Source organism: Oenanthe melanoleuca, chromosome 14 (assembly GCF_029582105.1).
Source record: "Oenanthe melanoleuca isolate GR-GAL-2019-014 chromosome 14, OMel1.0, whole genome shotgun sequence".
Lineage (NCBI taxonomy): Eukaryota > Metazoa > Chordata > Aves > Passeriformes > Muscicapidae > Oenanthe > Oenanthe melanoleuca.
Window position 1 is genome coordinate 7,991,254 of NC_079348.1, and position 13,177 is coordinate 8,004,430.

The 13,177-nt window shown below is 54.9% G+C and overlaps 3 protein-coding genes across 3 annotated transcripts; 1 reads left to right on the top strand and 2 right to left on the bottom strand.

The window, feature by feature from the left end:
• Positions 1 to 313: 313 nt before the first annotated feature.
• On the bottom strand, positions 314 to 7,717 carry RPL3L (ribosomal protein L3 like). Its single transcript, XM_056503129.1, has 10 exons — positions 7,582 to 7,717; positions 6,457 to 6,649; positions 5,915 to 6,083; positions 4,837 to 4,972; positions 3,936 to 4,122; positions 2,816 to 2,976; positions 2,474 to 2,575; positions 2,291 to 2,386; positions 1,608 to 1,727; positions 314 to 425 (listed from the first exon to the last, which is right to left on the bottom strand). The coding sequence occupies exons 1-10, from the start codon at positions 7,582 to 7,584 to the stop codon at positions 372 to 374; spliced, it is 1,221 nt and encodes a 406-aa protein (XP_056359104.1). The 5' UTR covers positions 7,585 to 7,717; the 3' UTR covers positions 314 to 371.
• Positions 7,718 to 7,908: 191 nt separating this feature from the next.
• Positions 7,909 to 10,175, top strand: NDUFB10 (NADH:ubiquinone oxidoreductase subunit B10). The gene is made up of 4 exons (XM_056503131.1): positions 7,909 to 8,653; positions 9,315 to 9,453; positions 9,730 to 9,869; positions 9,976 to 10,175. Exons 1-4 carry the CDS (start codon positions 8,134 to 8,136, stop codon positions 10,074 to 10,076), a joined length of 900 nt encoding a protein of 299 aa, XP_056359106.1. The 5' UTR covers positions 7,909 to 8,133; the 3' UTR covers positions 10,077 to 10,175.
• A 323-nt stretch (positions 10,176 to 10,498) lies between these two features.
• On the bottom strand, positions 10,499 to 13,138 carry RPS2 (ribosomal protein S2). The gene is made up of 7 exons (XM_056503130.1): positions 12,960 to 13,138; positions 12,758 to 12,847; positions 12,244 to 12,351; positions 11,547 to 11,720; positions 11,316 to 11,475; positions 10,816 to 10,907; positions 10,499 to 10,620 (listed from the first exon to the last, which is right to left on the bottom strand). Exons 1-7 carry the CDS (start codon positions 13,113 to 13,115, stop codon positions 10,540 to 10,542), a joined length of 861 nt encoding a protein of 286 aa, XP_056359105.1. The 5' UTR covers positions 13,116 to 13,138; the 3' UTR covers positions 10,499 to 10,539.
• Positions 13,139 to 13,177: the final 39 nt, after the last annotated feature.

The window sequence follows — 13,177 nt, forward strand, 5'->3', positions numbered from 1 at the left end:
GTGCTGGATGTGTGGGAGAGGCACTGAGGGCACAGTCAGGGAGCCTGGGCAGAGGAGGTCATGGGGAGGCCCTGTAATCCCAGTGGAAAATGGGGCAGAAGTGCTGGTGCCCTGCTCTCTGCTGGGTGAGAGGAAGGGGAGTCTTTGTGGTGATTTGGGTGTGTGGGAAAAATTCACTGGGCAAAGGAAAGGGAGAGTCCAGAGGACAGAGCAGGCACTTGGCTGTCCCAGTTAGTCCCTGTCCATGTGGACCAGTCCCAAATGCCACTTTTCCCATCCCCACCTGCTGAAAACAGAAGCAGAGAGGGAGCAGTGTGGCTTGGAGCCCCTTTATTGCAAGTGCCCAGTCAGGCAGCCTTGGATCTCCATCCTCAGAGCTCTTCCTGCACACCTGGCTTCTTCACCAAATGTTTTTTCTGGGGGCCCTGGAAGAGAGCAGAGAGGAGAATTTGGATTTAGGGACACACAGACCTGGCCTGAATGGCTCTGTCAAACAGAAAAGCAGCTCTGGCCAGCAGCTGAAAAATTGGTTTATCCCACAGCAAATCAATCCTATTGGAGCAGGTAGCAGGAATTACTTATGTCCCTCAACTTCTTCACAAATGTGATGTCTTAACTCAGAATTCATGGGGCAAAATGACAAAGAAAAGAGCTGCACCCAGGTCAAACCTCCTCCTGTCACCGAGCTCCTCGTCACAGCAGCTCAGGGCTGGCAGTGACACAACAGGCTGACACTGAGCTGAAGGAAATCAGCTTAACCTCTAAGGAGCTCTGCAAAGGCAGTGCCCAACCAATCCCCCTGCCAGCACTAAGGAGGCTTAGCCAGCTTCACATGGCATTTCTGGCTGACAGGCCAGATCCAGACCCAGTTTACATCTGCGTGGGACCCAGGCAGTTGTTTCTTTCCCTTCTACTTCTCCCTTTCCTGGTTTACTCAGTGCTTCCTCCACTTCAGACTCAGACTGACACCAGCTTGGTAAAGGCTGCAAAACTATTCAGGAAACTGCTGTGTTTGGATTTTTTTTTTTTTTTTTTTTTTTTTTTTTTTTTTTTTTTTTTTTTTTTTTGTGGATTTAAAGAAAATACACTGCTTGGCCTTCTTGAAACCTTCTGACAAAAGCATCACAAATTTGCATCTGAATTTGACCCAAACTTTTTTCCTCTAAGAACATAAAAGCTATAAATCGTTCCAAACAAATCAAAGCAGTGCACAATTGCCAGTGAAAGGGACCATATGGCCAAGACAGTGCCTGCCAAGCTAACTGCTTGTTTAAAACTTCCCGTGGTGAATGGGAACTGGTTGCCCATATGGTCTTTTATTTGTTGGTTGAGTTGTCTTGGATCACTCACACAACCATCCTGTTCTTCCTTAGCATCATTTCTGCTGTCTGAACTGAATTCATGGCTGCCTTTAGGCAAGAGAGTCTCAAACATTCATTTGGCTGTTGTTGTATTGAGAAACAGATGACAGAATCATGGGATCATAGAATCCTGGAATGGTTTGGGTTAGAAGGGACATAAAACTCATCCAGTTCCACCTTCCTGGCCATGGATGGAGTCAGTAGCTGTGGCCCCACGATGAGCTGGAGGCAGCCTGGGGAACTCACCATGAAAGCTCTCTTTTCCTGAGCTGTCTGGAAGCGGCCATGGCCAAATTTAGAAGTGGTGTCAATGAATTTGAGCTCGATGGCTTCGTGCGCCCGGCGGCTCGTGTGCACCAGGAGGGACTGGGGAAGAACAGTCACAACATCAGGAGAACCATCACAGACAGTCAGGACAGCTGGTCTCATGGCAGCAGGGATGGAATATCCTCTAAACAAATATCTCCTCAAAAATCTTTGTTCTCAGAGCAGCACCCTGGTGCTCAGGTGGTGGAAAGCTTGCAGAGCTGTTCTTCGCTCAGCATTTCACAGAATCACAGAATCACTGAATCAACCAGGCTGGAAAAGATCTCTGAGATCACCAAGTCCAACCTATGACCTGACACCACCTTGTTACCCAGACCATGGCACTGAGTGCCACAATCAGTCTGTCCTTAAATAGCAGTGACTCCACCAGCACATCCCTGGGCAGCCCAATCACCTTTCTGTGACAATCCAGGGTTTCATTTCTGAAATGAACCACAGCCCTCAGAGCTCTGAAGCTCTCCAGCTCCATCCACCTGCCAATGGCCTCAGCACTACACTGTGTGTGACACAGCACCAGTGTCCCTGCCCAGCATTTGGAGGGTTCTCCATGTGGGGAATGTGCTCCTGGGGAGCTGCAGCCCACCCCAGCCTGGCGCTCTCACCTTGCGGAGGGTGAGCACGCGCTTCCTGGTGCCCACCACGCAGCCCTTCAGCATGAGGAAGTCGTTGTTGACCTCGCCATAGTGAGGGAAACCCCCCTGTGGGGAGAGCAGAGGGGTTGGTGGGCAGGAGAGCTGGCTGGGAGGGTCAGGAGGGTCCCAGCCCTGTCAGCCCTCAGCCCTCACCAGAGGCGTGATGGTCTTTTCAGTGATATCGTAGTGCGTGGAGGCGTTGTTCCTCACCACTTTGCCATCCTCCACGTGGATCCCGTGGCCAATGCGGTAAATCTGGCAACAGACAGGCAGTGGAGATGGAGATGGAGACTCTCCTGCTCCTTTGCTGAGGAGCTTCACGGGGTGACAGGACCCTCCACAGAATCGAGGGGTTTACACCAAGGTGTGCCCTCGAGCAGCGGAAAAGCATCAGGAGATGTCCAGGGAAACATCCAGGGGATGCAGGGAGCTGAGGGCACCGTGGCAGGAGGATGGTGACAGCCTGGGAGGCCTGAGGGAGCCCCTGGGCCATACCTTCTTGTTGATCTCGGTGCGGTGGTGGTAGCCCTTCTGGCCAGCCCGGGCGATGGAGTAGCCCACGCGGGCCGGGTGCCAGGCCCCGATGCACGCCACCTTCCGCAGCCCCTTGTGCGTCTTCCTGGGCAGCTTCTTGGTGTGCCAGCGGCTGGTCACCCCTGCAGAGGGCAGGGTCAGCAGGGAGGGCTGGGGCTGGGGCTGGGGAAGGAGAGTCCCACTGCTCTCCTGAGGGACAGACCCACTGCTCTCCTGAGGGACAGTCCCACTGCTCTCCTGAGGGACATTCCTGCTCTCCTGAGGGACAGTCCCACTGCTCTCTTAAGAGACAGACCCACTGCTCTCCTGAGGGACAGTCCCACTGCTCTCCTAAGAGACAGACCCACTGCTCTCCTGAGGGACATTCCCACTGCTCTCCTGAGGGATATTCCTGCTCTCCTGAGGGACAGTTTCACTGCTCTCCTGAGGGACAGTTCCACTGCTCTCCTGAGGGACAGTCCCATTGCTCTCCTGAGGGACATTCCCATTTCTCCCCTGAGGAACAGTCCCATGGTTCTCCTGCAGTTCTCAGAGGAGGCTGTGTTGGGAGGAGATCAGGAGCTGTTCTCACTTCCCATGGCTCTGGTTATACTGGGATGTGTTCCATGCACACAGCCAGGGACAGCCACAGCCCTGCACATGTGGTGTTTGTGAGACATTCAATAGTGAGACATCACAGGATGGTTTGATTGGAAGGGATCATAAAGACTGTCCAGTTCCAACCCCTGCCATGGTTGCTTTATGTACTGACAGTGCCTCTGAGCCTCCTGGGAGGCCTCTGGGCACAACAGACAACACAGCTTTCACTGGCCTTAATCTCAGGGAAAATCTTTCCACCTTGTCAGCTCCTTTGTATCTACATCAGAGGTGCCCCTGCTGAATTTTTCCCTTGCTGGAACCCCTGAAATTAAGGAAACCGAGCCCTGCCACAACAGAACTGGATGTCATACTTAAGATCCAGAGGCTCTTTTCTACTCCCTCTACAAAAAGTTCAGGGTTCTCAGCATGGTCAACACTCTCCTAGCCCAGAAGCAGCTGATGGGCAGAGCCATGTGGGAAGGAGAGCCCCAAACCCCAGTACCTTTCATGCCGTGCCCCTTGGTCACGCCGATGACATCGATCATCTCGTTCTGGCTGAAGACACTGTGCACTGAGATCTGCCTCTCCAGCCTCTCCCTGACCCAGTCAACCTTCTCAGCCACTGTGCCCCCATTCAGCTGGATCTCCATGATGTGGGCCTTCTTCTGCCTCAGTGGGAGCAGCCTCATCTGCAGCACACAGTGCTTTAGGGTGACACGTGGCCCCTGGCCCCACAGACAGGAGGGTGCAGCAGGGCTGGGTCACTCACAGTTTGTGAGGGGCACAGGGGTGAGCAGAGCCACTGCTCCACCTCTCTGCCACAGTCACCCCTTTCATAGCAGCCCTGGGTAACAGCTCTTTATATCTGGGATTTTATGGAGCCAGATCCTTGTGCTTGAGCCCAGAGACCCTGTCTGGACTTGAGCCAGCTAAGCTCTCCCCCAGACACCAAAGCAGCCCTTAACTCCAGGGATCAGCATTAAAATGGGCTCCTGTGTATCCAGCAATCAGCATCTGGCAAAACTGTGCCTGCCCGTGGGGTTATTTTTGCCCAAAACATTTGACACCAGTTGCTAATTTGAGGTGATCATGAGGCCCAAGGTCCTTTGCTGACACAGGACCCAGGACCTGCCCAGGCTCTGGTCTCCCCCTCGGGGTGTGGGGGCTCCCATTGGGATGTGAGGGGTCCCCAGTGTTCCCAAACCACAGCCCCCACTGCAACCCTGGAGCAGAAAGTTCTGGGAGGTCAGGAGGCAGCAGGAAAGGTCAGCCAGCACCTCCTCACACCCTCTGCTCTCTCAGCCTCTGTGACCCCTCAAAAACACCCCCTGATCCCACTTCCAGGCCCTTCAGAGCTGAGGAAGCCCCCGAGCCCCCCTGCCCATGCCAGGGGAAGCTCTGACCTGCGTGTGCATAATGACACGGATGACCTTGCAGTACTTCTTCATGGCTGCAAAATCCTTCTCCAGCTGCCTTTTCCCAGCCTCATCCTGCCATTTTTTGCAGTACTTGGTGAATGCCTTCTTCTTGCTCTTGTGCCTAGGGACAGAAGAGGTTTAACATCCATCAGAGCTGAAAAAAGGGCTTGTGACAGTGCAGAGAGGGGACAGGTCACCTTGTCAGCCACCTCCTGGGAGACACAAGGAACCTGTGGATACCTGAGCCGCACCTGGCTGACAGGACCTTGAGGTGGGAAGAGGGAAGTGGATAATGAGCCGTGAAAAGGGCTTGTTCAAGGGTAATTCAAACCTTTCTGCATGAGGAATGCAGTTGTCTCCCACTGACTGACTCAGCACCATCAAAACACAAAATTAGAGGCAAAATCAGAGGCAGGAGAAAGCAGGGATCAGAGGCTTGTGGTGGGTGGGTCTCCATGGCACTGTTACAGGAGACCCAATTCCTACAGAGGGGAAATTCGTGTTTGCAATTCCCTCTCTGCTGAGGGGTGCTGATATTTATGAGGGTCAGGGACCACATTCTGCATCAATTTTACCCCTGGCAAATCTGGTTTCAGTCCAGCTCAAGGATTCCATTTAACTGGGGGGCTGATAAGCCAGAGCTGCATGAGGGAAAAGGAACCTGCCATATGATATTGTGGAGAGAGCTAACTTGGTTAGGCTATTAGAATAAATTTACATATGCAAACGCTGCTCCTCATGTTTGCAGTGTCCCTGTGCATGACTAAATAGGCAGCAGTTTTACTCCACAGGAGCTGAGCTGTTCGGGCATCCTGCAGAGCCTGTGGAATTCCAGAGATCCCTCACAGGCAGCCCCCCAGGAAATCCCCACTCTGGGAATCCCAGAATCAATGAGTTGGGAAAAGCCCTCCTAGATCATCGAGTTCCACCTGTGACTGATCCCCACCCTGTCACCCAGAGCACTGAGTGGCACATCCAGGGGTGCCCTGGACACCTCCAGGGTGTGACTCCACCACCTCCCTGGGCATTCCAGTGTTTAATGACCCTTTTTGGGAGCACCTACCAGTTCTTGTAGAAGCGCCGCCGGCACTCGTCGCTGATGTGCTCAGCAAAAACAGTCTTGAAATTCCTCAAGCCCTTAGGTGTCTCGATGTAGCCCACGACCCCGACCACCACCATCGGGGGGGTCTCGATGATGGTCACAGCCTCCACCTCCTCCCTCTTGGAGACCTCTGCAAGGCAGCAAAGGGAAGTGCAGCAAAGGGTTCTCTTTTGGGATCAGGTCGTTTCCTGGAGGATTCCCTCTGTCACAGAGAGTGCTAGGGGCAAGGTCATGTTCAATCTCAGCCAGTCCCAGCCTTCCCAGCTCCCAAACCACCACTCACCATCCCAGTGTGGAGAGCTCCAGGAACCCTCACATTCAGCCTGTGCTGAGGTGGCCTCTGACCATCCAAGATGTGGATGGCCAGGATTTAACCTAGGAGCCAGGACTTAACCTAGAAACCAGGATTTAACCTAGAACTCTGGGCTCCAGCAGCCCAGCCTTTCCCAAGGAGCCTTTTCCCTCCTTTCCCTGGTGCATGTGGCCATGCAGCCACGCCTTACTGAGCCCGGGCCGGTGCACCTCCCGCACAGTGTGGGTCATTCCAGCCTTGTAGCCCAGGAAAGCTGTCAGGTGGACTGGTTTGCTGGGGTCATCCTTGGGCCAGGCCTTGACCTTCCCTCGGTGCCGGCGGCTCCGTTTGTGGGGCAGGAAGCCCAGGTGGCCGTGCCTGGGAGCCGAGAACTTGCGGTGGGACTGCGGAGAGGAGAACAAAGGGAGGCTTCACTCGCAGCTCCCCGGGAAATGGGGTAAAGGGAAACACAACAAAAACACAGCAAAAATCCCCCCTTTCAGATGGGAATGACACAGAGATTCTGGGCTCTTCACTGAGTTGTAGCAGGGCGGGATTTTGTTCAAGCTTCTGTCATGTTCGTGGAAAAATGGCACAGAATACTGGAATGGTTTGGAGTGGGAAGGACCTTAAAGTCCTTAAACCCCAAACACCTTCTACCTCCAAGCCCCATCCAACCTGGCCTTGGACACTTCCAGGGATCTAGGGGTAGCCACAGCTTCTCTGGCACCCTGTGCTGGGCTTCTCCACCCTCACAGGGCAAGGATTTCTTCCTAATACCCATTCTAAATCTACTCTCTGTCAGTGTGAATTTACTAAACTTCTGGACAAATTATGCCACTTAAATAAAAAACTTAACATGATCTCCCTCCTTTAGCTTCCTCTGAAGGACTTTGAAGGAGAAATACATTCTTTACTAGGTCTGTCCTTCTGTGCTCTTAATGATAACAATTTATTTTGTATCCTGTAGCACCAAAAAGGCCTGCTTGGAATTCCTGGGCTTTGTGTCATCAAGGCAAATGGCACAAAACAAGCACAGCCAAGGATCAGGAAAACAGGGGAAAGGATGCCCAAAGGAATGGGTAACAGGAACATGCACAGGCTCTAAAGGCACCTTGAAAGCCACAAGCAGCAAAGGGTTAGTCCTGCAGCCACTGCAGTTGTAGGGCAGCTCAGATCAGTCTCAGCTCTCAGCTGTGCCTTGCACCAAGCTCATTTTCCAGCCTGAGTGGAGCTCTGAGGGTTCTGACCCCATTCCAGCGGCACCACCAGGAGCAGAGCCCAGCCCTGCTCGCTGACCCTCGCCCAGCAGCGACTCCAGCAGAGCTGTACCAACCATGGGACGTCTTCAGCCCGGGGCAGCAGCAGAGAGAGGCTGTCAGGGAGTGCCTCCCCAGATTAATACTGAAGATGGGTATGGGTCTGAAGACACAAATTTAGCCGCTCGCTTCACCCGCTGCGATATTCATTTCATTCCTGGCAGGTTGGACACGACAGTTGTGGTGTGATAAAGGTCAATTGCTGCTGGCTCAGTTTACTCTTCTCCCTCCTGAATAACTCTGATGGGAATGGCAGGAATCAGGGCAGTTTCCTGAATTAGGGCAGTTTTCAGAAGGGCTACCCCACACCCAGGGCTGTGAACACCTGCACCAGGTACCCCCAGCACAGACTGAAAATCTCTCTGTCAGCCCAGGCTTTGTGATTCTGACTGGAAAAGAGATCGAAACAATACATCTTGGAATCACAGAACAGTTTGGATTGGAAGGGACTTTCAAAATCATCCAGTCCTAACTGGTGCCATGGGCAGGGACACCTTCCACAGGTGAGAGCGGCCTTCAGCCCTGCATGTCCGGTGTGCAAGGCCCAGGCTCTGCTTTGGGGCCCAGAAATGGCACCGAGGAACGGGCTGGGACTGATCCCAGGAGGTTCCACCTTGTCCCTGTGCAGTGACCGAGCACAGATCCCACAGAGAAGGTGGGGTCTCGCTCACCGGGGATATCCCAAAGCCATCTGCCCACAGTCCTGTGCCACGTGCTGTGGGATGGCCGTGATGAGCAGGGACACACTGTGGGTTCCTCCATCCCGACCCATCCCGGGGTTCTGGGATCCCCTCACGGAGGAGGGACGCTCGGACTACAACTCCCGGCGTGCCCCGGGGCCGCCGCCATGTTCGGCGCCCGGCCCCCTCAGGGGTCGCCGCCATATTCCCGTGCTCCCGCCCCCTCAGGGGTCGCCGCCATCTTTCTCCGCCGCCGCAGCGATGCCGGAGGATCATGACTGGGAGGCGTACAAGGTGCCACCGACCCGCACCCCTGTCTCCGAGAGGACCACGTCGGTGCCCAACCCCGTCAACTACTTCCAGACCGCCTTCAACTATGTCCTCGACACGCCCGTCACCTTAGTCCGAGGTACCGGCGGGACGAGACCGCTCCCCCCCGTCCCCACGTCCCCTTCCCCGTGGGAGTTGAGCAGCGACATGGGGACGGGGACACCGGGATGGGCACACTGGGGCACGGGGCAAAGGCGTGAGGGCACGGGCACCTGCACAGGCAAAGGGCACACGCAAGGGCACAGGGACACTGGCTCTGATAGCAACAGCACGGGCAGAGGGACAGGGACACGGGACGTTGACAAGAACACAGCATGGACAAAGGGAAAGGACAGATACAGGAGACCCAATATGGACACAGTCAGACATGGACAGGGGACACACAGTAGGACACAGCTTGGATGGTAGGGCAGACACAGGGACATGGGACACAGACAAGAACACAGTATTGATACTGGGGCAGGGACATGAGACACAGCCTGGACCCTGGGACAGACAGAGGGACATCAGGACAAGGGACACAGCTCGGACACTAGGAGAGGTGCAGGGGATACAGGGACACAGTAACACAGCATGGACAGGACATGGCACACAGCACAGAGGGACAGACACACAGCTGGGCATGGGCTGGACACAGGAATGGAGCACTGCTGCTGCCTGGGAAGGTGACACCGGGCAGTGCCAGCACAGGGGCTGTGCTGCCACTTGGAGCTGGGTGTGTGACCAGGCTGTCCCTGCAGAGTGGATCGAGAAGTGGCAAAACAAGAACAAGTTCTACTACTACCACCAGAAGTTCCGCCGTGTGCCTGACATGAGCGAGTGCCTGGAGGGCGACTACCTGTGCTACTATGAGGCCGAGGCTCAGTGGAGGAGGGACAGGTATGGCTGCCCCTGGACTGTCCCCAGGCGAGGTCACAGCTGAGCACACAGCTGTGGCACCTGCAGCATTGTTGTGGGTGCTGAGGCAGCACCTCCAGCCCACCCCATTACACATCAGTGTCCTGCTGTCCCTGCAGCACATATAAACATGGTGGCATTAGGGACCAGGATGCTGAAAATCCCAGAGCTGACATTGCACAGGGTGCCCCCACCCCTTGGTTCAGCTTTTCTGTCATCTCATGGCTGCTGTTGCATTCCTTGCCGTCTTTCCCCCAGGATGGTTGATCAGCAGATCGTGGAGATAATCCGGGAAAGGGCGGCTGCCTGCAAGCAGAGGGAAGGGCCCAACCAGTTCCAGAACTGTGCCAAGGAGATGGAGCTGCTGGCACAGGTCACCAAGGCCTACCAGGACAGATGTGAGTGTGGCAGCAGCACACAGGAAAAGGGTTCTAAACCCAGGGAAGGGGGGTCGTAGGGAACACAGGCTTGTGGGAGGCACTGCTCATTTCCTTTCTTTTTCAGACGGTGATCTGGGTTACCATGGCAATGCACGGACCTGCCTGATGAAGCAGAAGCACAGGATGATGGAGGAGAGGAAAGCACAGGAAGAGCAGCAGAGCTGAAACAGCTCCTCCCTTCATGGTGCTGGTATCCAAGTGCATGTTGCTTCCTTGACCTCTGGAGGTGTTGCCTCCACAATAAATACACACCTGTACAGTTGGGATCTGTATTCATTCTTTGAAGAGCTCTGCAGGCCCTCAGCTCCATGCACTTGGGGCTGTCAGAATTTGGGTTTGCCCTCTGGACCTCTTCCTGTCCTCCTGAACCACCAGAACACTGAGTGTGCAGCTCTGCCCTGGCTCTGAACTCGCTGAGTAGAGATGATGTGCCCAGGCTGGACAGAGCTTGGAGCAGCATTGTCTAGTGGAAGGTGTCCCACGGCAGGAGCTGAACTGGATGAGCTTCCAGGCCCTTTGCAGCCCAACCCATTCCATGGTTTAACCCCCCTGCCCCAAGCATCAACCCTCATCACACCAAGCAATGATTCCTGGTTCTCTGATCACTTTATTCTCGTACAAAACCCGCTTAGGTGGTGGCCACAGCAGCTGCCTGGGTCCTCTGCACCGACACTCTCGTGTGGGTCTTGGCCAGATGATCAGTGAACTCCTGCAAAAATCATCAGCGATGGGTTATTCCTCAAACCCCTCTCACGGCTTCCTGAGCACCACTTCCCACCTCTGCTGTGCACTGGGCCTGGGGTAGCTCAACTTTACAGCTACCAAATCTTTGTGTCATCAGAAATCTGAATTTTAGTGGCAGGAAGGATAAGATTTGAGCTGCAAGTTACCAAAATGCTCTTACCTGGTAAGGAGACTTAGTGAAGACAGTCTCTTTCCAGAGGTCAGGAGTCAGGTAGCTGTAGGTTTTGGAGATGGCATCGAAGGTGGCTTTAGCTGCAGAGAGATGTCACACACTGCCTGTCACACTGCTGCAGAACCAGCCCACTGATCCGACACACAGCTCCAAAATAGCCCCCAGTTACAAAAATGTAGAATTTTAAAAGGACCAGGGAGACCATGGCAGGGCCTCTCTGATGAACCACCAAACTCAGGTTTCTGTCTCTCTCCATTTACGACAATTACACTACGGGACACAAGTGCAATCGCGCAGATTGGGAGATTGGGGAGCGTGGACAGCTGCAACCCCCACATTTCTGGGATTACCTCTGACACAACCTGCACTGCCAGCAGAACCTGTGGCTTCTGCTTCACTGCTGGGGGCACAAACCTCAGTAAAACAGAGGTGCTGTGCCCCATCAGTGACAAAAGCGGCCGGAAGCTCCGTGCCAGCCCCAGACTCACCGAAGTTGCCGAGGGTGGCCGTGCAGCCCCGCGCTGACGTGTAGCAGTCATCGATGCCAGCCATCATCAGCAGCTTCTTGGGGACAGGGGCGGACACGATCCCGGTGCCGCGGGGAGCCGGGATCAGACGCACCAGCACGGAGCCACAGCGGCCGGTGACCTGCGGGGACACGGCGGGTCACAGCCCGAACGCAGCCCCAGCAGCCCCGGGGCCAGCAGGGGGACACGCACCTTGCAGGGCACCGTGTGCGGCTTCCCGATCTTGTTGCCCCAGTAGCCGCGTCGCACGGGCACGATGGACAGCTTGGCCAGGATGATGGCCCCGCGGATGGCCGTGGCCACCTCCTTGGAGCACTTCACCCCCAGCCCCACGTGGCCGTTGTAGTCCCCGATGGCGACAAACGCCTGCAGGAAGAAGAGTTTTCACTGTTCCCTCTGTGGGGTGTGTTCAGCAGAACTCACACATCACCCCCAAACCTTACACACAGTTCCTGAAATCCAATTTTCCCCTCAGAGTTCATTCTTCAGTCACATTCAACTAAGATTAAAGCACTGGGATTCAATTCTCTGCTGCAGCCTCACTCTGGTCAGACACCTCATGATTTCCCAACAGCATTCCCTCTTTATACCCAAAACTTCTGAAAACCCAACACTGCTGTGCAAGAATGACTGAATTTTGCAGTGTCACAAGATTTTGCTTGAAAGGAAGTTTACAAATCTTGCAGTTCAACTTTTGGGCCAGTGCTGCTTCAAGGAACATCTGCACACATCACTGACATTTTACAGTAATTTAACAAACTACTAACAGTCCTCAAAGCAAAGCGTTTATTTACTGGATGCGATGTAAAAGGGATTTGGAGTGATTAAAATGACACTAAAAATGCAGGAGAGAAGTTGTGAACAGAAGGATCCAGGAAAAGGGGATTACCTTGAACCTGGTACGCTGCCCAGCACGGGTCTGTTTCTGCACAGGCATAATCTTCAGCACCTCATCCTTCAGCGAGGAGCCCAGGAAGAAATCGATGATCTCCGACTCCTGCAAGAGTCAGGCACTGAGCACACAGAAATCATGGATTCCGGGAATGGTTTGGGTTGACAGGGACTTCAAAGGTGAGATAATCCACTATCCCTTCCACTATCCCAGGATGCTCCAAGCCCCATCCAACCTGGCCTTGGACAGTCCCAGGGATCCAGGGGCAGCCACAGCTTCTCTGGGAATCTGTGCCAGGGCCTCACCACCTTTACAGGCAACAAATCCTTCCCAATATCCCATCTGACCGTATCCCAAGTCCCTCTCCAGCTCTCCTGGAGCTCTGGAAAGGGCTCTGAGGTCTCCCCGGAACGTTCCCTTCTCCAGCTGAACAACTCCTGCTCTCCCTGCCTGGCTCCACCCCTTGAGAGCATCTCCCTGACCCATCACTTCCACGTCCACAGCAACTCACCTTGATGGGGAGCGAGAAAAGGTAAATCTCCTCAAGAGACTTGATCTTCATATCCTTGACCAGACGGCCGAGTTTGGTGACAGGAATCCACTGGCAGAGAAATCCACGGACAAGAGTCACCAGGTGCCAGCACCCGCCGGGACCCGACTCTGCTGCCCCATCCTCGGGGCCGGCAGCACCCTGTCCCCGAGTCGCCACTCACCTCCTTATCCTCGGCTTTACCTCCGCGGGCCCCGCGGCCTCTTCCGCGGCCTCTTCCGCGGCCACGGCCGCGGCCCCGCAGCCCGGTCCCGAATCCACCGCGGAAGCCCCCGCGGGCCGCTCCCGCTCCTCCCGCAGCACCGGCGTCGTCCGCCATTTGCTGGAACAAAGCGGGACATCAGGCGGGCCGCGGCGGGCGCGGATGGCGCCGGATGGGCC